Genomic DNA, 15,061 nt, shown 5'->3' with positions numbered 1-15,061 from the left:
CTTGCTTTCCTTACTGATGAGGCTTCTATCCCTGCCACACTGTATCCCCCACTGCATCCTATCCCCACCCCCACTGGAACCGTGTTTATCTTGATGTCTTCCTTTTTATTGTGTCACTGTCCATCTCTCTGCACTTATCCAGTATATTATCATGATCTGTGAGAATTTTAAAGCTCTTCCTCTCTTTAGAATGGAGTCTACTTTTATTCTGACTCTTGTCTTTGACTGGGTCAAATGGAGGCAGCTTCCAGGCTGCCATTTTCCCCGAAAGTCTAGTTCTAAGCTCTTTGAGTTCACTGCTCTGGTGTTCCGGGGTACATTCTATGCTGATAAGTGGTTTAGATAGGATCTATCCACAGAGTGGGCATTTCATCTTTTTCCCCAAAATTGTCTTCAGGGTGGACCAGTTAGACACCTGCTAAAAGGGATCTCTCCCTTTTGCAAATGTCTCTTCTTTTCAGTTAACCAAAAGGATATTTGTTGGCCCTCATCAAAGCAAGAAGCACATTTTTATTGAAATATTTCCATATTCAAATGAGTTTAATGGATGACTTTAAAAAGTTATCAGAAGCACAGACTCTTGCATATTGGTGGAATATTTTAAAGAATTTTAATAGGATGTAATGATTTCTTATTAACACTCAGGGGTTTCTTAGTTTCTGAAAAATTTTCATTTTACTTTTAGTGATTTAGCTTATGCTTAGTCCACTCCAGAATTCTCCCCCCTACTCCATATACCTTTGGGTTTTTTTTTGTTTTTTGGTTTTTTGTTTGTTTGTTTGTTCTTTTGTTTTTTTGAGACAGGGTTTCTCTGTGGCTTTGGAGCCTGACCCGGAACTAGCTCTTGTAGACCAGGCTAGTCTTGAACTCACAGAGATCTGCCTGCCTCTGCCTCCCGAGTCCTGGGATTAAAGGGGTGCACCACCACCGCCTGGCTTACCTTTGTATTATAAGTATGTGTGAAGTATGTGGTGGTACATGTGCTTCTGTGTGTGTGTGTTGTGTGTGTGTGTGTGTGTGTGTATTTGAGGCCAGAGTAGGTGTTGGGGCATCTTCTATCATTCTGCCACATCCTTTTGAGGCAGGGGTCTCTTCCTGAGCTGGGAACTCAGTTGTGTTTTGGCTAGACTGGTAGCCAGCATGCCCCAGCAATTTTCATATTTCTGTCCCCCAAAGTGCTGGGGTTACAGATGTATATAAGACTACACTGGGATTTTTACATGGGTTTTGGGGATATGAACTCAGGTACTCCTGTTTGTACAAGCATCATTAACTTTTGAGCCATTATCTTGGCAGTCTCTACCCCAGATTTCAAAACAATGTCACTCTTACTTGTGGATTGAATGATGACTTGCTGTGGTGGGGGTGGGCGTAAGGGCGGGGTTCAGTTCTGTACATTTCAGCATGTTTAACAGTATCCATGGCCTCTACTCCATAGATGCCAATGACATTCCCATTCCTATTGTAACAGTCTAAGAAGGGAGTTGAATTATGAATGGGCAATAATTTGGTTGATTGTGCCTTGCTAAGGGAAACCTGTAATATCCCGAGACAATGGGGTCTAAAGCCTTCTGGTTTGGTGATCACCTAGGTACTGCTGGAAGGACTTTGTGGCCTCCTGCTGAGCCTTGCATCATGCATGCTTTCTCTTTGGCTATTCCCGGGTTATGTGTTTTATATGTTGGTAACAGTGAGTAAAGCATTTCTCTGGGATCAGTGAGTTGTTCCAGTAAATGATAAAAACTGAGGAGGCGGGTCCTGGGAACCTTGGACTCAAGCACGGAAATCCCCTGCTTGAAGTTGGTATCTGAGCATGGATGCCATCTCATGGGACTTCATTCTTAACTTGTGGAGTTTGATGGCCACTCTGGGTAGTTAGTGTCAGAAATGAAATTGATTTGGCTACTTGGTTGGTGTTAGAGAAATGATGTTGGAAAAGGCACCATACATTTAGTGTCAGGAGCTGAAGAAGAAACAACCATAAGTGTTAAGTTTATAGCTCAGTAAATGATCACAAATTGAACACATGCCTATAACCTTCCAGGTCAAGGAACAGCATAACAGCCATAACCCAGAACTCCCTGTGCTTCCCTTAGTCACCCACCCCTCCCTTTCCCCCAAAGGTAATTGCTGTTTTGACTTCTAACACTATTTATTAGTTTTCCTTGGTTTTGAACTTTGCTATAGGCTCTAAAATGGCTCCCTTAACAGTGAATTATGCCCTGTAGGGAGAAGCTGTTGCATTTGTGAGATAAGGAAAAGGAATCTCATCTTGTCTTTTTGTCTTTATGCACTCTAGCTCTGAAAGTCCATCCATCCTTACTACTGTATGTTAGCTATGAGCCCAGAGAATTTGCAGCATTAAACAAACAACACTTAAAAATTAAAACTTGCTTTAATTATTGAGTCAGACTATAATTTATGAATAATTATTGAGTCAATAAAGTTAATTACAGCCCTGCATACGAGACCAAAGCTATAATATTAATCAAATCCACCCTGACCTTTTGTGTATAACCTGTGCTAAGAATGTAAAATAGGTTTGAAATGATTGCATTTGGGAAGCAGTATAGCAGTTAAAAGCAACAATCCTGGAGCTAGACTTGGGGCTGAGTCTTGGCTACGACTGAGAGTTCTTAGCCTCCATGCTTAATGGTCTCAATTTTCTCATCTGTAAAATGGGACTAAGAAAATTTATAAAGAATAAATGAGTTCACGGCTATAAAATACATGAATAGACATGTTTGCTTCTACCACTGGTTCTCAGAAGCACAGCCTTAGAAAGAAGACCATGAGGCCTGACGAACACACATACATGGATACATACGTACCACACAGCTAAAATTGGGGATGGTTGCATGTTTGTAAGAGTAGGGATACAGCAGCATTTGTGCATAGGCGTGGAAGGAGAGGTATGCCCTGATGTGTTTCCTGTGTTTTCGGAGGAAGTCAGCCACAGCCTTCACCTCTGGCTCAGACTCTGGGAAAGGACCACAGTAAGTGTCATCACAAGGGTGTGCAGAGGCTCCTTCATCTGCAAGACAGAGAAGAAAATGCATTAGGGGGCCAGGCAGGGAAGAAACCAGAAACACAAACGAGCATTGTTAAACTGGGCCTTTTCTTATTTCTAAACACTGGTGATATCATTAAATAATCCAATTTCTCATTATGGAGATCGATAATGCACATTTTGAGCTGATTCGAGCCCATGCACTGCAGGAGGGCCTGCGTGGGGCCAGGCGCTGGTGGTTTAAAGCTTTAAGGGACACTTTGAATAAACACCTCTCTCAGCTGCTAGTTCTCTTGTCAGAGAAATAATTCTGTGTAATCCCCTCCAGCAGGCTAGGCTTCTCATTTATATGCCCCACAATACCTGTACTTTCTTTTCATAACATTGACCGCACGTGTAATTAGTGTTCAATATTTAGCTCCTTAACATTCAGGCAGTGTTTACACTGCCCTAGAAGCCTGGGATACAATGGAAACAACACAGACAAAGAGCCTCTGTTTTGTAGAACCTGCATTGTCAGGAATCTTTGTTGAACTCTTACCTCTTGCTGGATACCTAGCATCCAGGAAAGACAGTTGTCAAAAAGTGCCCTACACTTGTTTATTGAAGAATGAAATGTCCAGTTACAAGAAAAGGGCAGACATCTGAAAAAGTGTCTGACAATACACAGACCTTTATAGAACAAGACCACAAGGAGAGGACAGAACGCATGGCTACCCCAAGTCCGATGTATTTGTAGATCAGAGATGTCTAGACTGGTTTATAAAAACTCAGTGTACTTCTCATTTTGGGGATTCACTGCATTAAAAAAATTTAAACTAAATTTTACATATATATATTATTCTTAAACTCTTAACTGTCCTCCCTTAGCCTCCATGGGTACCAGGATTATAGGTGTGAGCCACCATGCTTGGCTGCAATTTTATTTTTTAACATTTTTTTCAGTACCATTTTTTGTACAGAGAAAGCTTATTAAGAGGCCTATGGAGGGGATGGAAAAAGCTAAGAAGTTCTAAAACACCCACAAAGTATTGCGGTTCTAAAAAAACAACGCCTGCCTGTTCAGTCACTTAACTCATGGCTTAGCGCACAGCTCGAGTGAATACAGTTGAACAAATTAATGAGTTGGTTTGAAGCATTCACAGAAGGCATAAAGGGCTGGGAAAATGAGACAGAAACAAAAAGAATGTGAGAAGTATAATAAATATCAATGTGATTAATAGGGGACTTAGAAGGACAGAAGAAAAATAAACATTTGAAGAACCAGTAATTAAAATTTCTCCACGATGAATGGAAAATTAAACAGAACACTACTTAACAAACAAAAGACAGATGGGAGAAAATATGAATACTTGGACACAATAAAGTTTAAGGAAAGAAAAAATAATCCCACAGAAAAATATAGGATGTTTAGAAAAAGAACAAGAGACAGATTAACATTTGACTTTTAAAATATTCTTATTTTTTTTTGTGTGTGTGTGTGTTGTGTGTGTGTACCAAGTTCATGCCTGGTACCAGAGAAGGCCATAAGACGGTGACAGATTCCCTGGAACTGAACTTAAAGACCACTGTGAGCTGCTGTGTGGGTGCTGGGAACTGAACTTGGATCCTCTGCTGCAACAGCAAGTGCCCTTAACCACTGAGCCATCTCTCCAGCCTTGACATTTGAGGTTTTAGCAGTAGCATCAGTGCTCTTGTATCTAACAGTGTCTTTTTTTCTTTCAGTGCTGGCATCAGATCCAGAGCCTTGGAAGTATGCCACCCCTGAGCTATGTCCCTAACCCTTGATTTTAGACAGGAATTTGACATGCAATCCAGCTTGTTTTCAAATTCTTGATTCTCCTGCCTCCACCTCAGGGCTGCACCACCTTACTTGGCTTCAAAATTTTGTTTTGTTTATTAAAGGAAATTTGAATCTTGAATTTTATCTAACTGATCTCTATTGAACTGTGAACGTGGGATAAATATGTTCTCTGGCATAAAAGGCTCCAGTACACAGATACTCTTTGAAAAATTCCTGGGGAAAACATTTCAACAAAGTAATACAATAATGCATGGACCCTGGAGAAGGGGAAGGGGACAGGGTCTCCTGAGCTAATTGGAAGCATGAGAGTAGGGGAGAGGGAGCTGGGACAATGAGAGGGGGAGAGGAAGAAATGGGGGAGCAGGAAGGTTGAGTGGGGGGGGGATAGAATAGAGGAGGGAGCCATTATAGGTCTGAGGAAAGATCTGGCACTAGGGAGATTTCCAGAAATCTACAAGGATGACACCAACTGACAATCTAAGCGATAGTGGAGAGGCTACCCTAAATGCCCTTCCCCTATAATGAGACTAATGATTACCTTATATGCCATCCTAGAGCCTTCATCCAGTGGCTGATGGAAGCAGAGGCAGACACCCACAGCTAAACAAACACTGAACTGAACTCTGGAACTCAGTTGCTGAGAGGAAGGAGTGAAGAGCAAAGAGGTCAAGACCGGGCTGGTGAAACCCACAGAAACAGATGAACAAGGGGGAGCACATGGACCCCAGACTGATGTCTGGGAGGCCAGCAAGGGATTGATCCAGACCCCTGAACGTGGATGTCAATGAGGAGGCCTCAACACTCTACGGGGCCCCTGGTAGTGGATCAGTATTTATCCCTCTCATAAGAAAGGACTTTGGGAGCTCATTCCACCTGGAGGGATGCTCTCTCAGCCTGGACACATGGGGGAGGGCGTAGGCCCTGCCCAGGATGATATGACAGACTTTGGGGATCCCCAGGGAGGGCCTTACCTTACCTGGGGAGCAGAGGGAGGATGGGGTGGAGGGAGGAGTGTGGGAGAGGAGAGGAGGGAGAGGAAGAAGGGATAGGCATGTGAAGCAAGCTTGTTTCTAATTTGAACTAATAAAAAATAATTTCTTGGGAAAAAGTTATCTTTTAAAAGTGTACAATTGAGTTCTTTTAAAGATAATTATTGAACTGTATAACCGCTACCATCACATTACTCTAAAAGTGTTACTTCACTAATATGTATAGATAATATAGATAGTCAAAAATTTAAAAAATCAAATTTAAAATAAATAATTTTCTAAATCATTCTAAGAAATACAAAATGGTGAGAGATGGAACATGGGAATCTGAGGGAGTAAAAGTATGCTGAAATCCTGGATAATTTTTAAAAATTTTATATTAGCATGTATTATAGATAATAATGGATTTCATTATGACATTTCCATACACGAATTTAATATATTTTGATTATATTCGTCTTCAATTACCTTCTCTTGTCTCCCTCTCACTCATGTTGATCCCATTTGTCTTCCCAACTTCAACTTACTTCTACTTCTGTCTTCTTCCTTCCTTACTCTCTCTCTCTCTCTCTCTCTCTCTCTCTCTCTCTCTCTCTCTCCCTCTCTCTCATGAGTGTGTGTGTGACAATATGTTTAATTAAAGTTACATGCAGGAGCGTGCACAACTTGTGAACCACTGAAGAGAATGCTTCTTCCTCCCCCAGCAACCATTAGCTACCTATATTGACCCTCAGGGAAGGCTATGGCTTTGTAAGTCTCCCTCTCCCTAGCAACCATTAAATGCCAATACCTTCTCATCCCCTCTCCCCCAACAGTTAAGAGGTCTGGTGAGCTCCTCTGGAAGGTTGATGGGCCCAAGAAGATTGGTCATTTTTTTTAAAGGAGATGTAGCTATTGATTAAATTTAGAAATTGATGTTGAAAAGCCTAAGTGTGGGGCTTGGGAATAACAGAAGAACATTAGAACACAAGCTCACGATTAACAGGAGTCACTGTGAAATGCCTAGCAGAAAATATGAAAGGAGAAAATGTAAACAGTGGAGAACAGGGCAGGAATAAGGTGGCAGAAGCAAGTCTTAAGGTAGCATTGATTACAAAGATATTTTCCTGCATAAAAAATAAGATCCAGTAATGCCATGTCAATGCAATGAAGCTGTAGTAGAAACAGCAGATGTCTACTTAAAGTACTGTGGCAGCTTGGTGCCTTCTAGGCTGAAATGCTGCAAATTGGTTGGATTCATGTCATAGAAATGCTACTTTTACAGTTCTTGAGATGGGCAGTGTAAAATCAGACATCAGCAGAGCTGCCCTCCCTGGCATGCTCTTAGGAAGAGGCCTTCCTTCACTTCCAACTTCTCTGGGCTCCTGTCATGCTGGTTTGTAGATGTGTTACTTCAGTCTGTCTCCTTCCCCACAAATGGTCTTTATATGGTTTGAATAAAAGTGTCTTCCATGGCTCATTTGTTGATCGTTTGGAAGATCATGGGAACTTTAGGAGGAAGTAGATCCTTAGGATATGCTCTCCCTAGCCCCTGCCTCTCTTCTCTCTCCCTCTTCATTTCTTGTCTGCTATGAATGCCCCTCTACCACATACTCTTTCTGGCATGATGCTCTGTTCAAATGTACAGAGCCAGGGACCATGAACTTTAACCCTCTGAAATCAAGAACCAGAATAAACCCCCCTACCTTACGCTGTTGATGGCTTTATGCTGAGGGTTTATGTCACAACACTAAGAGTCTTTCCGTGTGATTCTGTGTGTCCTTTCCTCTCATTAGCTCTAGAGCTCACTCTAAAGCAATACCTCATCTCACCAACTGATTCCAAACAACTATATTCCAGGTTCATATGGATTTTGGGAGAGCCATGTCACATTGCAGTGTTGTGAGGGATCACCTTGCTGCAAAACATCACAGCAGAAAGAGTAGGTGGCAGTGAAGTTTATTCACGGTGGGGGGTGAAAGAGAGAAAGGAGAGGGAGATAAAGGGGCATGGAGGGAGGGAGAGAGAGGAGGGAGAGACAAAAAGGGACACATGTACACACACACACACACACACACACACACACACACACACACACACACTGGTACAGAGGCTAGATAGAGACATGATACCTTCAAAGACCCATTCCAGTGACCTACTTTCTCCAGACAGGTACCATCCTCTAAAATTCTCTTAACTTTCCCCAACTTGGTCCTTTGTAAAACACATCCCTAGAGTTCATGTCCATGGTTCAAGTAGAGAAGACTAGAATACACTAGATTTTAAAACCAACTTAAAAAAAAACAATAGTGTAATTTTATTACATCATTCTTTCTTATGAGACTATTTTGTAAAAAAACAATATACTATGAGTATTATCAAACAACCCCTTAACTATCTACAATCAAGAAACCAGACAGCATTTATGAGTATGATGACAGTATTATAAAGATGCCAGCTCTCCCCTATTTACTCCTTTTTGTCCTGTAAAATTCCAACAAAAATTCCACCATCAGAATTTTTGAAGAATATAAACTCTACTTTAAAAATATTTGTTTTTTATTACTTTAAGTTTTTAAAATAAAATTTATTGATCCATAACTTATATGATGTATCACCATCAGCCAACATTATAGCCAAGACAAAGGACAAAGAAGAGCTGCAAGTCTTTCTCTTACTCTTTTCCAGTGTGGGAATTGAACTCAGGGTCTCACATATGGTAGGTGACCTCAGGGCACCTGGTAGGTGAGTGCAGGGTCTCACACATGGTAGGTGAGTGCAGGGTCTCACATATGGCAGGTGAGTCCAGGGTCTCACACATGGCAGGTGAGTCCAGGGTCTCACACATGGTAGGTGAGTGCTTGGCTGCTGGCTTGCATACACCTTTAGTACCTCTCTTGTTCTCTCTGAGAAGGCATCCTGTGAAGTTACTCAGGTCAGCCTTGAACTCTGTGAGACAAGCCCGAACCCTTGATGAAACCTGCCTCATGCTCCCAAGTAGTTGGAACTACAGGGCTGCATCATCAGGTTTCAGCACTCTTTTCCAAATGAGTAAATTTGTTCTGCCCTATTCCTTTGTCTTTAGCTTAAGGATTATATTATATAATCTTGGTCTATTTGAATAAATATTGCAGTATACTACCTTTGGGCAGATATTATATATGTTTACATAATGAAGTTTTTCCAAAAAAGCTTTATTCAAATTGGCTTATAAATAATGGAATACTCTCACAAAATTAGCTGAAAATCCTTTTAGTTCATAGGACTTAAAACTTGACAAGTAAGTTAATTTAGTTTGTTGGCAAACTAAAATAGAAACATCTTCCTCACTGTTAACTTATATTTTACCCATGTCTATATTTGTGTTTGAGGTTTAAGATGTAATTCCATCACTTTCTCAGTTTCAAATATCAGTTCCTGGTTCATCACTAAATGAAGTTCCTAATGAAGAAATGATTTTTCCTAAGTTCAAGAATTTGAAAGAATTGCTTTGAATTAAAAATTTAAGGAAGCTACAAAGTGAGTTCCAGGGCAGCCAGGGCTATTATACAGAGTAGCAGTCTCAAGAAACAAACAAACAGTCCAAAAAATGGAATCAATGTATCTGATGAGATGACCCAGTGGCAAGAGGAATTTACAAAAAGATCTAACAAACTTAATTATCTAACAAACTCTAAGAAAATAGTTTTAGGGTTTGGAGAGATGGCTCAATTGTTAAGAGCAAAGGCTGCTGTTCCAGAAGATCCAGGTTCAATTCCCAGCACCCACATAGTAGCTCAAGACCATCTGTGACTTTAATCCTAGGGGATTTGGGGCCATCTTCTGGCAGCTGAAGGCACCAGGCACAACATAGAACACAGACATACATGCAAGCAAAACACCAATACATACATACATACTAAAATTTAGAAGTAAATAAAAACATTCATTCTCTCATTTCTTTCTTTCTTTCTTTCTTTCTTTCTTTCTTTCTTTCTTTCTTTCTCTTTCTTCCTTCCTTTCTTTCTTTCCTCCTCCTCCTCCTCCTCCTCCTCCTCCTTCTATTTCTTCTTCTTCTTTTGTTTTTGTTTTTTCGAGACAGGGTTTCTCTGTGGCTTTGGAGGCTGTCCTGGAACTAGCTCTTGTAGACCAGGCTGGTTCTATCTTCTTTTTTTTAAGGTTAGGTCTCACTCTCTAGCCCAGGGTGGCCTCAAACTCATGGCAATCCTCCAACCTCAACCAGGCACAAACCATCACAACCAGCATGAAGCTCATTTTAATTGACACACAAGTGCACATATTTACAGAGCACAATATAATAATTTGATACATGTATACAATGTGCAGTAATAGGATTAAGGTAATTGCCATTTCTATGTCAAGTATTTATCATTTCTTTGTGTTTGGAGCATAGAAAGTCACATTTCCCAATTCTTTATACAATATATAATAAGTTACTATAAACTGTACTCACTGCACTGTGCTATATAACAATAAAACTTTTTCTCCTATCTGACATACTTAGGTACTCTATATCCAGCTTCACTGCTCCACCCTTGACAGCCTCTGGTAATCAGGACTTAATTCTTTTCCTTGAGATAAATATTTTTAGTTTCACAAATGAGTGAGAACATGCAGTGGTTTTGTTGATGCAGATTATATGTTCATGGTGAGGGGTGGGAGAAAATGACTTTTGTTGTGGAATATTACATTAACTATGTAAACATATTACACTTCTTTATATTGTGGAATATTACTTTAATTAGACAAAGATGTGTTACATTCATTTATGCTGCATTTGTATAATGATATAAAGATGTGTTGCTGTGCCTGTCTAAGGCACCTGATTGGTCTAATAAAAGAGCAGAATGGTCAATAGCTAGTCAGTAGAAGGGCAGGTGGGGCTGACAGGCAGAGAGAATAAGTAGGAGAAATCTAGGATCAGAGAAGAGAATAAGGGAAAAAGAGAGGGAAATGCCGGAGGCCAGTCATTTAGACACAGAGCAGGACATACAGAATGAAAAAAAAAGGTAAAAAACTTGAGGCAAAACATAGATAAAAAGAAACAGGTTAAATTAAGTTATAAAAGGTATTGGGACAAGCATAAGATAAGGCCGAGCATTCATAACAAATATTAAGTCTCTGTGTCTTTATTTGGGAGCTGGTAGTTGGCCCAAAAGAAAGCTTGCTACAGACTTTGAACAAATATTTGGTGATCAAGAGAGAGATGTGTTAGACCTGCAAAAAAAAAAATCCATTTTCATGACTGATTAAGCAAGCTTTATTTAGACTGGCCAGATAGCCTCCTCACTCTAAGTTGGGATTTCAGCCCCTCACTGGTTTTTAAGGTCCCTTTTATGGGGAAGGGTTAGGGTTGACAGGTTAAGATAATTGGCTGTTAGCACCTGGAGAGGGGTGGGGACTGGGGCTTAAGGCTGCCTGTGGATGGTAGATAAGTGTGACACCTGGTAACACCTGGACAGAAGAGTGGGGAACTCAGGGTTCAAGGCTGCCTATGGGGTAGAAAACCACAAGAATAAATTATATGGTAGGGGACTCATCAATGTGGTCAGGAGTTCAGCAAGGCAAAGGGGGGGTATACATCGTGGGGTTACAAATTCAGCATAGGTTGAAAAACATGGTTTGCAAGATACATTAGGCTTAGGAAACAGAAAGGTATGGAGACTTAATAACAACGTCTAACAATGTGACTCCTTAACAACAATGTGGCTCCTGTTTTGTTTTCACAATGGCTCATCAAGTAAAAGCCATATATAGTGCATATATAATTAAGATGGCAAGTGATGACATTTAGAAAAAAAATATTAGGAAGAATAGAGGAAGTTTTTTGGAGAAAATTATAGATGGTAGAAAATAGCTTTATCAAAGTCTCCTTTAGATTATTTTTGAAAGTATAGTTTAGTTAGGTTTGAAGGTAGGGAGAAAAGAGTAATTGTCTTGTGTGAGAGGAGATGTTGTCTCTTGGAAGAAGCAGTCTAGAAGGACAGGTTGAAGGTAGAAGGTTATCTCAGGTAGTAAATAAATAAATCAACAATGACACAAAAGCAATGCACATCTATACTAAAGTTCAACACAAAATGAGAGGCAGTTAGTACTGATGGATGAGCCTACAGTGGTAACTAGGGTTGGTTCATGCACTGTCTCATATGCCTCCAAAAGAGCTCGCCATACCCTACCACTAGTGAAGAACCTCAGAGGCCAAAAATATACCTTTCTTTTAAAATAAGGCTGAGATATAGGAAAGCCAGTATAAGTGCTATACCAGTGTCTAGGTGTTGTTTTTTTCTGAACAGAAATAAGATATAAATTATGATATAAAAGAACCGCGAACACATTCTTTGTCGACCTCCTAACTTGAATTTCTATGTGAAAGTATGTGTATTGTAATCTGTAGTCTCAATATTAAAAACTTCTTTCTCTAAGATTAGCCATTGGAGAGTTCATTCAATAAATAGACAGAAAATGAATATTTAGTAGAAAGAAAGAACATGAAATTGTATGAATAAAGTGGTCAAAGTATCTAGGGAGAATGTTCTGAAGAATGATAGTAACTTGCTAGGCTGATAAAAATGCTAATTTCTAAGCAATGTTTTATTGCTATAATATATCAATTGTATAAAGATATTAGAAAATGGAGGTAGAGAGAGATCTCAGTACTTGCTGCTCTTACAGAGGAATTGAGTTCAGTACCTAGCAGTTATGTAGGGTGGCTCACGAATCTGATGCCCTCTTCTGTTCTCTAAGGGTAACTCTCTCTCCCTCCCTCCCTCCCTCCCTCCCTCCCTCCCTCCTCCCTCCCTCCCTCCCTCCCTTCTCTCTCTCTCTTCTCTCTCTCTCTCTCTCTCTCTCTCTCTCTCTCTCTCTCTCTCTCTCTCACACACACACACACACACACACACACACACACACACACACACACACACACACACACACACACGAGAAACTGACGGCCAGCCTACCCAAGCTGCCGCAGTCTTCCTGGCCCCGGTGCCCAGGCCAGCTTGATGAGCATGTGTGGCAGGCACTTGCTCCCTGAGACAAGCCTGCTTCTATGCCCAGAGACTGCTGATGGAGAGACACCTGACCCAGAGACACCAGTGAGGAAAGGATAATGCAACAGAGTCAACCACCTCAGCCAATGGGACCTTGGGAGGGAGTATAAAGGCAGGCCTAACTTCCTTAATAAAAGAGTCTGCAGCATGCTCTGCTACTCACTGACTCATAGTCCCTAAGTCCTTGGTGTTGCATCTTCTCACCCCCTTCTCCAAGGGGTGTCCTAGCAGGGTAACCCGCAACATCTGGTGTCTAGACGCGGGGCCGGTGGATCCCTTGCTGGCATGGGTCTCGACCCCGCTTGAATCAGAGTATATTATTTTTTCCATTGTCGAGGTTGTTCTTTGGGCCCTGATCTTTGTTTGCCTTTTGTTGTTAGCTGGGTATGGTCGGATCGGATCTTATGTTGGTGCACTTTTGCTTTCTCTATCAGCACCCTTTCAGACTCCTCTTCACGCTGGAGGCGAGTTTTGTCGTGCCCTCTTCGGTGACTTGTTTGGTGAGTTGGCCCCTGCATGTTTCATGTCCTTGGTCCTTGAGAAGGTGAGCACGGGTATACTCCTTCTTTTCTGTCTTTTCCTTTGTGTCAGTCTGGTACCCCTGGTACATTAGGTAGGAACATCTGACACACTTGCTGTTTTTGTTTGCATCCTACATTCTTGCTGTGTTTGTTCAAGTCTGTCTTTGTCTGTTTTAGACTTTGTTCTCTTCTATGTCTCCTGCCATTAAGAGAATGGGAAACTTACCCTCCCACTGTAAGGAGCCTCGGGTGAGGGCACTAAAATCAATATTGGTCATCAGGTGCCTTAGGGTTAAGACTGCTGATCTGGAGGATTTTGGGAACGAGGCTGTGTGGTGATGGCCCCCTGGATTTCTCCCAAAAACATGTGGGAGCCTGACCTCTGGATGCATGTGCTCTTTCCCAAAAGCCTGAGGTTGGCTCAGGAGTGACTGCCTCTGTTTCCTTTGTCCCCATTCTACTACAACACTCAGGGTCAAGCCATTGTTGAAAGATGCCCTTCTAGGTACCAACACTTTGGGATAATGGAGCAAATCCTTGATGGTTAATGTTACACGAAATGCTAATTCGACGTGGGCCCCATCCCAAGCCTGTGATTGACCCCCTTTTTCCTATGCTTTGATTGGGGGGCTATTATCTTATTACTATTCATTCTCTTTGTTTCCTACAGTGTATTTCCACACTCCAGGTTCTCATAGCACTTCAACACCCAGGACGTGGCCCTCCTTGGGAGGTCTCTTGCGCCTGCCTCACAGAAATTTCCCCCACCCTGGTGTGCCTCCCAGAGATGTCATTCTTCCAAGGGCCAGTAGTCAATGACATGTAAGGACCTTCGAGGCAACCTAAGACAGGCATGGTCCATCATGCTGAATACTTTGTGAGGTGGGGACAACCAGGCCGAAGCTAGAACTTTGACTCCCACTAAGCTGCATTAAAGTGGTGTCTGAGCAAAACAAAAATACCAACCTAAGAGACTTTAAAAAGGAAAATGTTTTAAAATAAGAAATTAGTAAAATCAGAAAATGGTAATTAAATTCGGTTTTATTCCACAGCCATTGATTTCTCTGGAACTGACGGGACTGGTGCCTCTAATAAACAGTGTCCGAATTCATGTTTACTTTGGTATGCTTTTTGGTTATATTAGTTTCTTTGTGTGTCTTAGGGTTTCTACTGCTGTGATGAAACACCATGACCAACAGCAGCTGGGGAGGAAAAGGATGGGTTTCAGCCCACAGCCCTCTTGTCACACTCCATCACTCAGGGAAGGCAGAGCAGAAAGTCAGGGCAAGAACCTGGAGGCAGGAACTGAAGCTGAGGCCATAGAGAAATGCTATTTTCGGCCTTTCTCCCCGCTGTTGCTTTCTTCTATACACCAGGACCACCTGTCTGGCAGTGGTCATGGCGCCGCCCACATTGATCCGAGCCCTCCTACGTCAGTCATTGATTAAGAAAATACTGCATAGGCTTGTCTATAGGTCAATCTTGTGGGTGCATTTTCTCAGCTGAGGTCTCCCTTCCCAGACAATTCTAGCCTATGTCAAGCTGACAAAACGAAAAACAAAAATAAAAGTAATTATGCTTTAAAAAATTAAAACAAAAAATTTCATACAGGCAAGAATTCTATGTGGAGTGTATGTATTCTCCTCTACCCTCCTACTCCCCCCTTTTCATGCCCTTCCCATTTGTCTCCTTTGTTGCCCCAATTT

At 41.4% G+C, this 15,061-nt stretch overlaps 1 protein-coding gene and 1 long non-coding RNA gene across 2 annotated transcripts in view; one reads left to right on the top strand and one right to left on the bottom strand.

Annotated features, from left to right (window-relative positions):
* The window catches only part of LOC118238228, a 65,413-nt gene extending 59,989 nt beyond the window's left edge, over positions 1-5,424 (top strand). Inside the window, exon 3 of the long non-coding RNA XR_004767999.1 lies at positions 5,370-5,424. This is a non-coding gene — a long non-coding RNA (uncharacterized LOC118238228). The remainder of the gene's footprint in view (positions 1-5,369) is intronic.
* Positions 1-15,061, bottom strand: part of Cpa6 (carboxypeptidase A6) — a 314,492-nt gene that overhangs the window by 5,609 nt on the left and 293,822 nt on the right. Inside the window, exon 9 of the mRNA XM_027398702.2 lies at positions 2,832-3,034. Within this exon, the coding sequence (XP_027254503.1) occupies positions 2,832-3,034 (203 nt within the window). The remainder of the gene's footprint in view (positions 1-2,831; positions 3,035-15,061) is intronic.

This window comes from Cricetulus griseus, chromosome 2 (assembly GCF_003668045.3).
Source record: "Cricetulus griseus strain 17A/GY chromosome 2, alternate assembly CriGri-PICRH-1.0, whole genome shotgun sequence".
NCBI classification, from domain to species: Eukaryota; Metazoa; Chordata; class Mammalia; order Rodentia; family Cricetidae; genus Cricetulus; species Cricetulus griseus.
Note: the sequence above shows the minus strand (reverse complement) of the source record. Positions and strands in the feature narration are given on the sequence as shown.